The sequence below is a fragment of the Stylophora pistillata genome, chromosome 11, assembly GCF_964205215.1.
Source record: "Stylophora pistillata chromosome 11, jaStyPist1.2, whole genome shotgun sequence".
NCBI classification, from domain to species: Eukaryota; Metazoa; Cnidaria; class Anthozoa; order Scleractinia; family Pocilloporidae; genus Stylophora; species Stylophora pistillata.
The window spans coordinates 29,261,754-29,275,600 of NC_142529.1; the positions used below are offsets into that span (position 1 = coordinate 29,261,754).

At 38.4% G+C, this 13,847-nt stretch overlaps 1 protein-coding gene across 1 annotated transcript; it reads right to left on the minus strand.

Moving 5' to 3' along the window:
* Positions 1 to 3,225: 3,225 nt before the first annotated feature.
* Positions 3,226 to 5,392, minus strand: LOC148721082 (melanocyte-stimulating hormone receptor-like). The gene has a single exon (XM_088739765.1). It carries the CDS (start codon positions 4,273 to 4,275, stop codon positions 3,325 to 3,327), a length of 951 nt encoding a protein of 316 aa, XP_088595891.1. The 5' UTR covers positions 4,276 to 5,392; the 3' UTR covers positions 3,226 to 3,324.
* Between the last annotated feature and the right edge of the window lie 8,455 nt (positions 5,393 to 13,847).

The following is a 13,847-nucleotide window of genomic DNA, read 5'->3' on the forward strand; positions in this document are numbered from 1 at the left end:
GCTAAGGATGTTCAACCCATGTTGATCAGTCCAGAAAATTCGAATTCATACATCGATTACGAAGTTGATGTATGGCCACACATGCAAACCTATTTAAAATAGTTTAATTCAACCGTGTAATTAGTAACATTTTGTGGCTCTTTTACCTCCCTTTCGTATCCGACAAAAGCTAGAGCAGAGAATAAGAAGAGCAAAGAATTACGAGAACAAACAACTTTCTGTCGTTTCTTTCACATTTTCTGTCACATAAAGACCACCTAACCAGCGTTTATTCATTTCAAAATGCCTTGGGAAATTTTCTGTACTTTCAAAAACTGATTTTTTTCCTGAAACCTATTTGGTGCCTCACGTATGAAATAGCAAGAAAATGAAATTGTATAGACATCTGCTTCAGTTTTTACAGAGCACTGAACAAAGAGTCTCTCTTTACCTGGATCATTTCATCCGGATAATTTCAAGCGAATATTTTGGCATGAAGAAGGTTTTCTTTTATGTAGTAAGTGATTGAAGTCTTCTTGTTGCGATTCTCTTGCACGATTGAAAATTCTCTTTTCGCAATGAAAGTTGTTATCCAATATTGAAGTAAACATGATAATTTATTGATGGAGATGGAAATGAAGGGATGGGTGGTCAAAACCTGTCAAGACTCGATGAACAATTCTTTTCATTCTAGTTTTTTTAGCATCACTTGTGAACATTAAGTTGCGCACTGCTCTTCCTCTAACCAACTCTAACCAATCTTACAAGCTCCACTGTAAAACTTTGCTTTAAATCTGTTATTATATTGATCGACGGGGAACCAGCTGATGGACAGACCAAACGAGTGACTATTGCTTAAGAGATGCAAAAATTTATGCAATTCTCTGATACGGTTTAGGAGTTTATCCAGGAAATTTTCAATTTCCGCTTTAAATTCTCCTTGATTATTCCGAACAGCAACTGCAGCTGAACCTCTAAACAGTTACGAGTGGGCCGAAACCAGTTTTTCTATCTCAATTAGTAGAGATTAGTTTAAAAAAATTAGTACTTAAAGGTAATATTGTTGGCAAAACAATGACATCGGCAATGTTTCTGTTTGACAATGCGATAAGGGAACTCTTTCTTGCCACCCTTTATAAAAGATGAATTAAGTAGTACATAAGATACATTGTCATTTAAGGGCCGATCATTAAGTGGAGATGTTCTTCCTTTATTGTATTCAATACTAACCTAAAGATCTGTATAAAGTTCAGACTTGACACATAATCAGCCTCAGCAAACTGAAAATAAAAAGTTCAAGCTAGCGACTTTATTTGGCCTAAACAAGAGATCGTCTAAGGAAACAAATTCGTGACAATCTCCGAATGCATCAAATGATTGAAATTCTAATTTTTGTCACAGATGCCAACTTATTTCAAAATATTTGAGTTTAATTTGCCATGATTAAAGTTTTGGAGGCTATTTTTCTTGTTTTTGTATCCCCGGACTAAAATCTCAAATAAAAACCATGACAGGATGTTAAGCTACTAAACCATATTTTTTCAAATTTACGAAATTGGTTCTCTTGCTTTCTTCAGAATATTCAAAATGATCGTCGTTTGTAATATTTTTAATGGCGCAATGCTCTAAACTCTCCTCTGATCACGACGGTTACTCCTTAAAACTGAAGGGAACAAAATAATTTATCAATTGCGGCTGGAAATCAATGGATATATATGTACAAATTGTTAAAGCGCCTCACGATGATTGAATCTAATTTACCTCAAGATGACGAGGATAAAAACTAAGCAGCACGTTGAGCAATAAAGCGTTAACATCAAGCTATTTCCCTAAAGAAGCAAACAAAGGTGGAAATTGTTTAACATAACATAAAAATATGTCGAGAACTCTCTGTAACTACTCTAATGTTCCTGAACCACAAACATCATGATCCAAAAAGTAGCATAGAGAGGCTGGCTAACAAGGCCAACCAACAGTTCAGTTGTTGCCCGACAACGACACAAGAGTTTCGACATCGGATGAAGGGAAGATTCTTTGCGAGGGGCAACGAAGATAACAGAATCGCCAAGAAATGCTATTATGGAGATCAGTACTGTAGATTGTTAGGAGAGGATTTTTAAATTATTGTCGAAGTACACCAACCAGGGAGGGAAAGAGATGTAGTTCTTAAAATGTTTTGGTCAGTGTTCCACCTCTACTGGTATTTGTTGTCGACTTCATTCTGTTTTCGTTTCCTATTTCTTGGAGTAGGGTATCCGTGATTGCAACGAGAAATATTTCGTCTAAACAGCAACACAACAACGATCCCCAAAACCTTACTCAGTTCCTACATAATAATCAGATAGACTTTCTCATTATCTTTTACTCGTTTGAAAACATCACAGAGAAAATTGTCTGTTGTGTCAAAAAGCCTATTTTTGTTGCTTTAACTTGTCACGTACAGCAACGTGCCGTTATGCTAATAACGAGGACCAGCTCGTAAGCTGGCCTAGTTTTATTGATAGGGTGTCAATCAAATGTCCATATAAAGTTGAGGCCTGACTTGTCATCAGCCTGAGCAAGCTAAAAATAAAGAAACTAAAACAACCGGCTATAGTCAATTATTATTTCATACGAATTCTTAAAGTTTGTTAACATACACAAGCAAGGGAACCATCTTTACATATTCATGAGAATTACGGAAAATTTTCTGATAACAAGACAAATTCGAGACTAAACGTCGACCAATGCAACTCGATTCGCAATATGAAGTCAATAACAAGCCTCTTTCTTTAAGTTAGTAAAAAAACGTTGACTTTAAAAAACTCTTTTAACTACCCTTTGAAGTTTTATCCAGTACTTTTATATTGCTAAAAGAAGATTAAACATGAAATTAAAATGCATGCATACCTTTCTTTAATTATGCCTTGCCGTATTCAAGATCATTGGTAGTTAGCTAACACGAAAAATACTTTTGAAAAGAGATGGTTGGTGTTTCTATTGCCTTTCTTTCAGTTTTTTTCCGTAAAATAGCTATTTAGTGCACACAACAAGCAATTTTTTTTAATGAATACTCGATTAAAAGTGAGAGCCTCACAGGGCTTTGCGTTACAGAAATCAATAGTATTGTTCAATGACTGACATTAATAATTATAAAACCTAAATTAACGGGGAAAATATTCAAACACAAAAAACATAAATTAACGGATAAAATGTCCACAACAGACTATGTACAAACTTCGAACAACAATATTATCTGAGCTTTCTATTTCTTTCTATCTAATAGCATATTTGACGGGCGTTTTCATACAATAATTGTGTAATCACTTTCAGCTTTAGAAATGCTATATATAAGTCGAGGATGACCTAACTCCATGGGCAGCAAAGTGCTTGTCTGATTGTCTGCTTCACTGCTTGTCTTACTTCACTTATCTTCCAGCAGTAAAGGAACGGGTTTACCGTCGAGTTAAAGTAAACTAAGATAACTGCTGCAGACCTCAATATTACTAAGTGTGATGAATATGTTTTACTGTAAGCGATTACAATGTCCACTATATAGTATGGTGCATAACAAACAACTAATGCTAACTGCACCCACAGTGCACTGTACACTGCCTTTTTGTATCGCGCCATGTTCAGTACATTTGGTTGGCTCGGCTGTTGTTGGACATGATCTTGTACTTGAGCCTGATGATGACTGAGACCCCGAAAAATTTTTGTATACGAGACGACTGAAATAACAAGGCAAGATGGTACAACTATATGGCCATACCAACTGATTATACGGTAATCTAACGTGTAGCATAAAGCAGCGACACTAGATACAATCCAAAAGGTAGTTACAATGATGCATGTGCGCTTCAAAGTTACAATTTGTCTGTATCTTAGCCCCAACAACAGGGCGAGAAGTCTGTCCACGCTTATGGCCGTCATCGTCATCAACGAAACTCCACATAATGCATAGGCTGTGAGGACGGTGGCGTCCTTTGCGTATCGACAGAGATTCCATTGTTCGTGAACCACAGACATATTATGAATAGTATTCAGAGGCTGGGTAACAAGACCAAGCAGCAGATCAGTTATTGCCAGACAACGATACAAGAGTTTGGATGGCGGATGAAGGGAAGATTCTTTGTGAAGGGCAACGAGGATAAGAGAATTGCCAAGCAATGCTGTGATGGAGAGGAGAATGTCAACTGCTGCGAAAAGTACGTATACTGATTCTTTCTGGCGCCCACTAACCAGAGAGGGGGAGCAATGTAGTTCTTGAAATGTCTTGGTCTGTAATCCAACTCCCGTGAAATCTGTTGTTGACATTATTCTGTAATCGTTTCCTTTTTCTTGGACTACGGCTATCTGTGATTGTAACGAGAAATATTTAATCTAAACAGCTACACAACGACGACGTACATCCTACATAACAATCATATAAAGACTTCCTCATCACTGTTCACTCGTTTTAAAAACGTCAGAGAAATTGTCGCTTTAACTTGTCAGGTACACCCCGTATGAAATAGGAATAATAGGCAAATATATAAAAATACCTGTAACATTATCTTTGTTTTCTTTGTGGGACAAACAATCCCACTTAACTTAGCCAACATGCAGGCATTCATTATTAACGCTTCAATACGAGTTACTTGACCCGTGAATAAGGTTAAGGCCTTGAGCAACACGACTCGTGGGCGAAGGAACGACGTGCCATAGTGCTAATAACCGAGGAGCTGCTCACAGGCTGGCTTGGTTTCATTGATAGAGTGTCAATCAAATGTCCATATCATTTGTGTACAGTTGAGGCTTGAATCATTATTAGCCTCAGCAATCGAATAAAAAGAAGATTCAAGCTAAGGATGTTCAACCCATGTTGATCAGTCCAGAAAATTCGAATGCATACATCGATTACGAAGTTGATGTATGGCCACACATGCAAACTTATTTAAAATAGTTTAATTCAACCGTGTAATTAGTAACATTTTGTGGCTCTTTTACCTCCCTTTCGTATCCAACAAAAACTAGAGCAAAGAATAAGAAGAGCAAAAAATTACGAGAACAAACAACTTTCTGTCGTTTCTTTCACAGATCTGTTGTTGCCACATAACGATACACGAGTTTCGTTGGCGGATGAAGGGAAGATTTTAAGTGAAGGGCAAAAAGGATAAGAAAATTGCTAATAAATGCTGTGATGGAAAGGAAAATTTGGACTGCTGAGAAAGAAATGAATTGCCTTTGTCGTCCATCCATCGAAATAGGGTTGCATAGAAATGAGGCTATGTTCACGCGGTGCTGAACGAGTTTTCGACCTGCTGAAAAACTCGACCGGACATTCTGTTCACACGGAATTGTGCGAAAGTTTCCTTCTGTTAAGATGGAACTGATAACCGGATGAAGTTTGTGACACCCATCAGTGGTTTTACCATCTCCTCATGCGCACACCGTTTCTTTAACCAAGTGCAAAATGGCGTCTAGAACTGAAGAGAAAAGCCAATTCGGATAGTAGCACGGATAACGAATATTTCACTTGGACGGATGAGGAGACAGCTCTACTGCTTAATGTTGCTTTATCGTATAAAATTGAGAAAACGTGCAAGGGGAAATAATGGGAATCGATACGAACAAGGTATGAGGAATTACAAGAACTTTTCATTTAAAGATATCCAAACAACGATGAATTCGAAGTAGACCCAGCACAGTTTCCAAACTGTAAGGATACTAGCATATTCTCCAAGAAGAAATAGTCGTGAAGTTGAAGAGGATACAGTTCGGTTATCGAAAAGCTGTAGATCCTGTAAGAGTGGCAACAATACTATTTGACGAATACGCTGAACTATGGTCTGGATGTCCGGCTGTTGAAGCTATGGATAATGGCATTGAGACCGCAGAAGAGATACTCGGTAATGATAATCCTGACGAAAGTGAATCGGGTCTACTACTTTTCGCAGTGAATGACCCTGCAAGGGAGAATAACACTGGTGAGACAACCTTGGATGATAATGCTAATGATACAGTTAAAAAACTGTTGATGCAAGAAGAAACTTAATTTCTAAGCTAAAAGAGAAAAAAATTCCAAGCTAAGGAGAAGACCACAACAACAGAACAGAATGTTAGCCCTTGGACACGAAGAACTTCAGTTGAGAAAGAGAATGATCGATGAGCTTGAAAATTCAAGAGAAAAATACATGATTTATGATTTTTTTTTATTTTTAAGATTCGCTGACAGGCAGGGACACCGCAACAGCTTGCGCCAATCACTGCGGGCCCAGTAAACCCACCCATCCCACCCAGGGGAGGACATCCATCACACAGTAATCTCGTTTGTGGGAAATTAACGTCTCCTACCCCCAACCCTGCAGGAGACGGGACCTCCATTCATTCGTCCCTATCCGAGAAGACTAGAATATCTAACCATTTCTTGATGTTATAGAAAGGTAGCAAATTCTTCTCAATTATTTTAAGACCCTGAGTGTTGGTCCGGCCGGGGCTCGAACCCTCAACCCCTCTAACAACAGTCCAGCGCTCTATCCATTGAGCTAACCGGAAAAGTATGCCAAGTTTTACCGCTAGTTTACATTCTTTAAGCACCACATTGCAGAATGGATTCAACATGCTGGGGATGATGATGCAGCAGAATCATCAGCAGAACCAGCATCTCCAGTACAATCATCCCCAATATCAGCAACGGCAAAGCAACATGTCAGGTGTTTGGCATTTACAGGATCCTTCTCATTTTAATAAGTGTTGAACATTAACATTCACAGTGTCTACCCTAACTGTTGGATTGTGCGCTGTTTTAGCACTCTGTTAACAAATTTGAGTTGCGTTTATTATCTGCACTGCCAGTTTGCCTGCTCACAAGGCAGAGAGACATTGGTTGGCTTACCTTGTTATTGCACTATTTACCCCAGAGATTTCCTGTTTTTGTATGCATTATACTGTACCAGGAACGATTTCTTCAATATAATTAGTTAAATTTCGTCTATGTTACTTGTCATTAATAGTTGTTGAGTTTCATGTTTGTAAGCTAGCACTCCCTTTCTAGCTTCATAAGGTTCCTGCTTGTTGAATAATATTAAACCACAAGAATGTTTTTCATCTTTATTTTATTAACTAGTAAGATCAACACAAGTATCTTGGAATAAAAACATGTCCAAGCTGGACAGAACTGATATCTTGCTGTACTGTTATGAACAGGAAACTATCTGACAACATCAAAGGCAAGGATAGAAGTAGTTTTGAATGTTTTAAAACTACAACAGAGTGTCAAATGGGGTCGGTTAGGTGTAATATCTGAAACATGTGATCTCTGTAATATGAGTATGTTTGGGAAGTGTGGCAAGACATTCCCGCATAGCTCTCTGAGGCTATTGAATCCATACAAAAAAGAGCCTTAAAAATTATATTCCCAAATTTTAGTTATCAACAAGCCCTAGACCAGGCAAAATTGTCATTGTTGGTAGATCGTAGGATATTCGTTTGTAAAACGTTGATGGCGGAAATGAGGAATAAAGACCACCCCATATCTTTCTTAGCTCCATAAGCTATAACAAGTTCTACACCTCAACAGCTCCTATGCATTGTGGAAAGCCATGAGCATCAAAAAAAATTGGCAACTGCGTCACACACTTCTTGTTCTGATTTTGGTAATCTAATGTAATCAGGCCCAAGGACGATTGAAATGCATCTGCAAACTCTTCGAACAGTTTCAGACACAGTTGACTTTCCAATGCCGAATGCATTAGCAATTTTGCAGTATCTCTCCTCGTCCGATAAATAGTACAAAGTTACAGCTAACTGCTTCTCAACATCAATTGCAGATCTCATATTTGTAGATTGCTTCTGCAAAAAAAAGGTTTGACCTTATCACACAGTTTCATGAAACTCTCCTTGGACATTCGAAAGTTTTCACGCCACTCATCCGACACGACAGTATTGTTGACAAAATTGTCTCACCAAAGTAATGTTCTCCCAGGTCTAATCCAGTGTTTTCCCTGCTTCGACGTCTTCGATTTACAGATAGATGAGCAACGATTAACTTGATTTTCTGACATTAACAAGATACCAACACAACGTCGCCTACGTGCGTGGTAAGCTCGGCATGTCCTACACATTTGCAAGATAATATTTCGTAACAAAGCTGTAACATTGCCGAGTACCGCAATCACGTTCCATCGAGTACCATCTTCGTATAAAATTGTAAAACATATCATTTAACTTATAACGAATATATGAAGTTCATATATTTTGAACTGCGGTTGTAGGTACATATGATGCACGATCCTCGCAGTAGAGAGCGCTATTTATGCAATAGCGAAAATCAGACCTGAAAAAAAAAATCAGGCCTGTACGAGATTCGAACCACTGACCTCTGCGATACTAGTGCAGCGCTCTACCAATTGAGCTAACAAGCCAACTAGGAGCAGGCCGTTAAGTTGATTCGTAATAAACCCGTGAAGATAAATCAGATACAACGAATATATGAAGTTCATATATTTTGAACTGCGGTTGTAGATACATATGATGCACGATCCTCGCAGTAGAGAGCGCTATTTATGCAATAGCGAAAATCAGACCTGAAAAAAAAAATCAGGCCTGTACGAGATTCGAACCACTGACCTCTGCGATATTAGTGCAGCGCTCTACCAATTGAGCTAACAAGCCAATTATCTGATTTATCTTCACGGGTTTATTACGAATCAACTTAAATGGATCGTTTAGGTCCCGACCGCGCCCAACTTATTGGGCCGTTTAGGCCCAACTTGTTGGATTGTTTAGGTCCCCACCGCGCCCAAGTTATTGATCGACATTCAGCACTACAAACGTCGCATAAGGAAGATTCCGACCGCATTCCATTCACTCTCACGTTTCACCCTCACAACCACTCAGTTAAATCCATCATTCTTAAAAACTTAAAATTACTTCAAAACGATCCAGAGACAAGCACTATCTTTTCGCAGCCTCCGCTCATTTCATTCAAACGCGACCAAAACATAGGCAATTTTTTGGTCAGAAGTTCCTTTCAGACTAATGACCAACCAGGCAATTTTAAATGCGCTCGTGCACGATGCAAAACGTGTCCTTACATTCACAACACTGATAAAATATCGGGACCTAAACGATCTATTAAGATCACCGATCACTTCACGTGCTCCTCCGCCAATCTAATCTATTGCATAACTTGCACTTATTGCAAAAAGATTTACATCGGTGAAACAGGCAGAAGACTAGGTGACCGATTCCGAGAACACCTTCGCGACGTGGAGAGGAATGACAAGGACACATCGAAACCAGTCGCTAGACATTTTAATTTACCTAATCATTCTTAGCAACATATAGAAATCTGCGGTCTTTCCTTAGACTTAGGTTGCACGGAAAGCCGTAAAACTCTTGAACAAAAGCTCATCTTTCAAACCGGCAGTCTAAATCCCACAGGTATCAACGAACGCTTTTCATTCCACTAATTTATTCGTGTTTTTCTCGTTGCCATGTTCCCACCAATAAAGTAGCTCCATTTTCTGCCTTTAAAAGCACACACAACCCACAATTCCTCTATTCGCTCCGACGAAGGGCTAACGCTGGGAACGTCAGCTTTTATAATCGTAACGGTGGCCAATTTACCATTTCAACTTTGTTGATATATTCAAATTATTTCGTTACCCCCACCGACGCAGCCCCAAACAGTTTCTTTAGAAACTATCAGCCTTTATTCATTTGTAAGAGTCTGTAACATATGGAACGCCTTACTGTTATAGTATGGAGATGTTCTGTATTGACTGTCCGTTTGTTGTGAGCCCGCGTAGTATGCAGCGGTAATGTTACCATGTACTCTTATCAATATAATCTTGCTGTTGACCCGCCTCTTGTGTGCGTACTCTTTTGCAACTCCAAAAACATAGCACTTTCCAGATAACAAAAGAGCAGAAAAGGAACTACCGTCTTTCGTCAAAAAACTAAAATCTTTCTTTGATCTAAGACTTAGCAAAGTTTTCAATCAAGACGACATCCGTTCCTTTAAATTAGTTTGTGTAAAATGTCGTCATTTCAATTCTCTTAATTCTTGTACATGTTAACCAACTGGTTTTTTTTTCTTAGCTTGGAGGCTTTGGGTTGGGTTTCAATTTTGTCTGTTTGTAGAGGATAGGGAAAGGTAATTTACCTAGTAGGGGACAACCTTGTCCTATTGTAAATTTACCTGCCTTTAGCAATTTATTACATAAATGAAAAATAATGAAATAAATAAACATATTTGTTGCTTAATAAACATTTGTTTTGTTGTTCCTCATGGTTATTTGTAACTTCATGTAACGAGATATATAATTGTCTCAACTATAATCTGTAGTCCAATTTTGGTTTCAAGATGATGTCCTTTTGCATAAGCTTGACCTGCTATCGACGTTGTCTGTTAGTGTTCTTGTTTGTATCCATTTGTTTTCATAATCAATCCTAACCTGAACTAAAGATATAAAAAACTTAACGTTGAAGACACTGGAGGCTTATACAATACTTATGTATTTCAAAGGATGTCTGTATAACTCACATATTCCAGTTATACACCTTAGGACCTTTCACTTGACTTCCTAGAGCTTTTTCTTTCAGCTTTCTGAAGTCGGTAAAAAGTAGCAAATTTGCAATATATAACTGGTATATTTTTAATTCGAAACTGGGCGCTCAAGGAGCGTTCACCCGGCCTTCGTATCGAGCGTTCTACTAGAGCATTCACCATGCGTAAAATTTATACAAAACGACATCCGGGACCAGGGTGGGAAATTTTCGATATCGCTCCCTCCAGTGCCACTATTTGAGATATTTCTTCCTATGTTTATCTCTACTTGAATTGTAGACATTTCTCCTTGAAGAGTTTACGTTTCTTGTTCTAAAATTGGCTTCCTTCTTATTTTTTTGTAGACCTGACTCTTGTTTTACGTGTACTTTTCTTTCGTGCCGCATTATTTTTAATAAGATCATGGACTTTCGATAACGTCTGTACGTTTTTACTTAAACGGCTCCGTACATAACTCTGCTGTTTTCTGCTTTTCTGAGAGGAACGTTTTAACATCTTCACTGGTACTCTGCTTGGTTCAAGATCACGTTTATAGCCATGGCATTCACACAAAACACGAGTACAATTATAATATACATACTTCGCATGACGAGATCTGAATTGTACTTTTTATTCACACTGCAACATCATTATGTTCAAGTACATTAGTCATACTGACAACTTTTTCAAGTAGATCACAGTCATCAAGAATTCGCTACCTTTCTATAACATCAAGAAATGGTAAGATGTTCTAGTCCTCTCGGATAGAGACGAATAAAAAAAATAATAAAAATAATAATAAACAGTTTTTAACGTGGAGAGGTTTTCCACCAAACAACTGAAACAAATAATTCAAATTGAAAATAACATTATTAAGAATCCCAACTGACCGAAGGCAAACCATTTAGCTATATTACAAGCATGGCCGAGGATTTAAAACTCGGGGCTACTGAGAAACAAATCCAGGTAGTGGCCAGGGTGGGACTTAGACCCGGGAGCGGCGGATCGCAAGTCCAACACGCTGACCACTCGACCACGCTGCCTTCGTTAATTTCCCACACACGAGATTACTATGTCCTCCCCTGGGGTGGGATGGGTGGGATATTGGGCGCACTTAGTTTGGAGCCTCGCTCTGTTGTGCGACCCTCACCACACTCTGGTGAAAGTGATTAAATAAATAAAAAGCCCGAGTAATGAAATCCAGAGAGGTCTTTACCGTAGAAGTTCAACCTGCTATCGTCTCGGTTGATTTTATTTCAGTTCAATGTATACTACACTCTTGAATAAAAGTATCCGTGTTTTAAAATAATGGATAAAAGAACTCTTTGCAAACTAAATATCTCGTAATTAACCCTCACATCTCGTAAATATTTCTTTGGGAGAAGTATTTTGGTTAAATAAATCAGAACAAGGCAAAAACTAATACTTTCAATAAACTAAATTATTCAAAGATGACCTTCATTTTTCGCAGACATATAATGTTGCTCACACTTTCCTGTCTAAGAGTCTCGGCTACAAAATAAAGCTTTTTCTAACGGTTTCACGAAAGCTCGGTGATGTCTGCTTTTCTTATATAATTACCCTTTAACTACAACCAATCGATTTAAACGCATTTGATATTGCGTTTTGCTATTAGATCTGACTGGCCACTTCTATGTCCTCTCACTTCGTTTTCAGTGACCCTTCTTTTGGTTTCCTTGCGAAAACAATTCAAAAAACAAAAGAAAAAATTCTCAGAGCCTTCAACCCATACTATGGCGTCAACGTGGTCGTATGAAAATTACGACTGAGTTAAATGACTAAAGAAACCGGCGCACAAAAATGGAGACTGGGGACATATTCCCATCGTAGTCACGTGGGTACGTAGAGCTTCCTTCATCCGCTTCCAGGCCTCATCTGTTTCACCATCTTCCTCATCATATTCCTGAACAAAAATTACAACAGAAGAGTTCGAGTGAAACTGCTGAAACAGATGAGGGTGAGCGCAGGTAAGTAGGTCTTTTCGAAAGCCTATCTGTTGTTTATATGAGACAGGCTGATGGCAGGAAAGAGAGGGAATTTATAAAGGAGTAATTGTTACCGGATCGCATTGAGTTTCTCTTCCACCGACTCCCACGGATTGCGTGGCCGGGAGGCAGTCCTATTCAAATACTTCACACATACCTTGCGCGAGTTTCATTTCGCTGATCCAGTCACCCTCTTTGTAATACTTTACACACCAAGAAAGTATAGGACACACCTAAACTGTTGATTTTCAGTGGAGTAACAGAGTGTTAAAGACAAAGCACCACAGAAGGAAAGAAAGATCACAATAAAAACTGCCATGGATCTCGTGACGTCATGTAAAATGATCTTAGCCAGGGTATGTGTGTATAATCCTGTTGTCCTAGAAAAGATCAATGGCTTTGTTAGATCAAAGAAACAGATTTACGAGGCACTGAAAAATCAAAATCCTTCGCAAATAACAATAATTTTCGATAGCCTTCCAATATCTTTTAAGGGGGGATAGACGCAAGGTGATGCATCTCCATGGCAAACAAGAGGCCGTTTACACCAAGCTTTCCATGAGCTTAAAATGTTTCAACATTACATTCTACCTCTTCTTGAACTGCTGATGAAGAATAACATAATAAATTAATGATGATTATGGCACTTTCTTCTCTAGACAATTTTTTCGTTCACTGAGAAATTTTTTGAAAAAAACTTCAGAGAGCCATCATCATGTTTCCAAAATGGTAGATTTGGTCATGCTGCTGCACTTCTTTGTAAATTTAACCTTTGAGGCTCGATCACCAAAAACTAAAATAAAAACTTATTACGTGAGTAAAATTCACAGAAATGATTTCCAATATTAACATTCCTTATTCTAATCTGGAAATGTTCCGAAGAAACCTTTCAGTTTACCTTGTCAGGCACGAAAACTTAAAGATCCTCAGGAAGTTGAACAAGAAAGCTTAAGATGCCACGAGCCACTGAGCTTTACTTTGTGTGTACCGTAAGGGTATTATACACAGGATCAGCAGCAGGCCTAACCAGTCAAACAGGGTCATCCACTCTGTGAAGTACGAGTTCCCCTCTCTAAAAGAAGTCAGACAAAGTAAAGGTTTTCATTCAACTGATTAATCCCTGTGTTTTTCACCCTCACCAAGGTCCCACCAATTTTCTATAATCGAACCACACACCACCTACAATTCTTCCACTTAATTTGACATAAGGACGAAAGGCTTACGCTCAGAATTGATTGTGTTCTAATTAACTCCACCTCTAAACTACTCTGAAGTCTTCCTTCCTAATCTATATGAACTTTTGCGAGGGGGAAAATGTCCTGATATTTGATAAAACATTATGGTGTCTT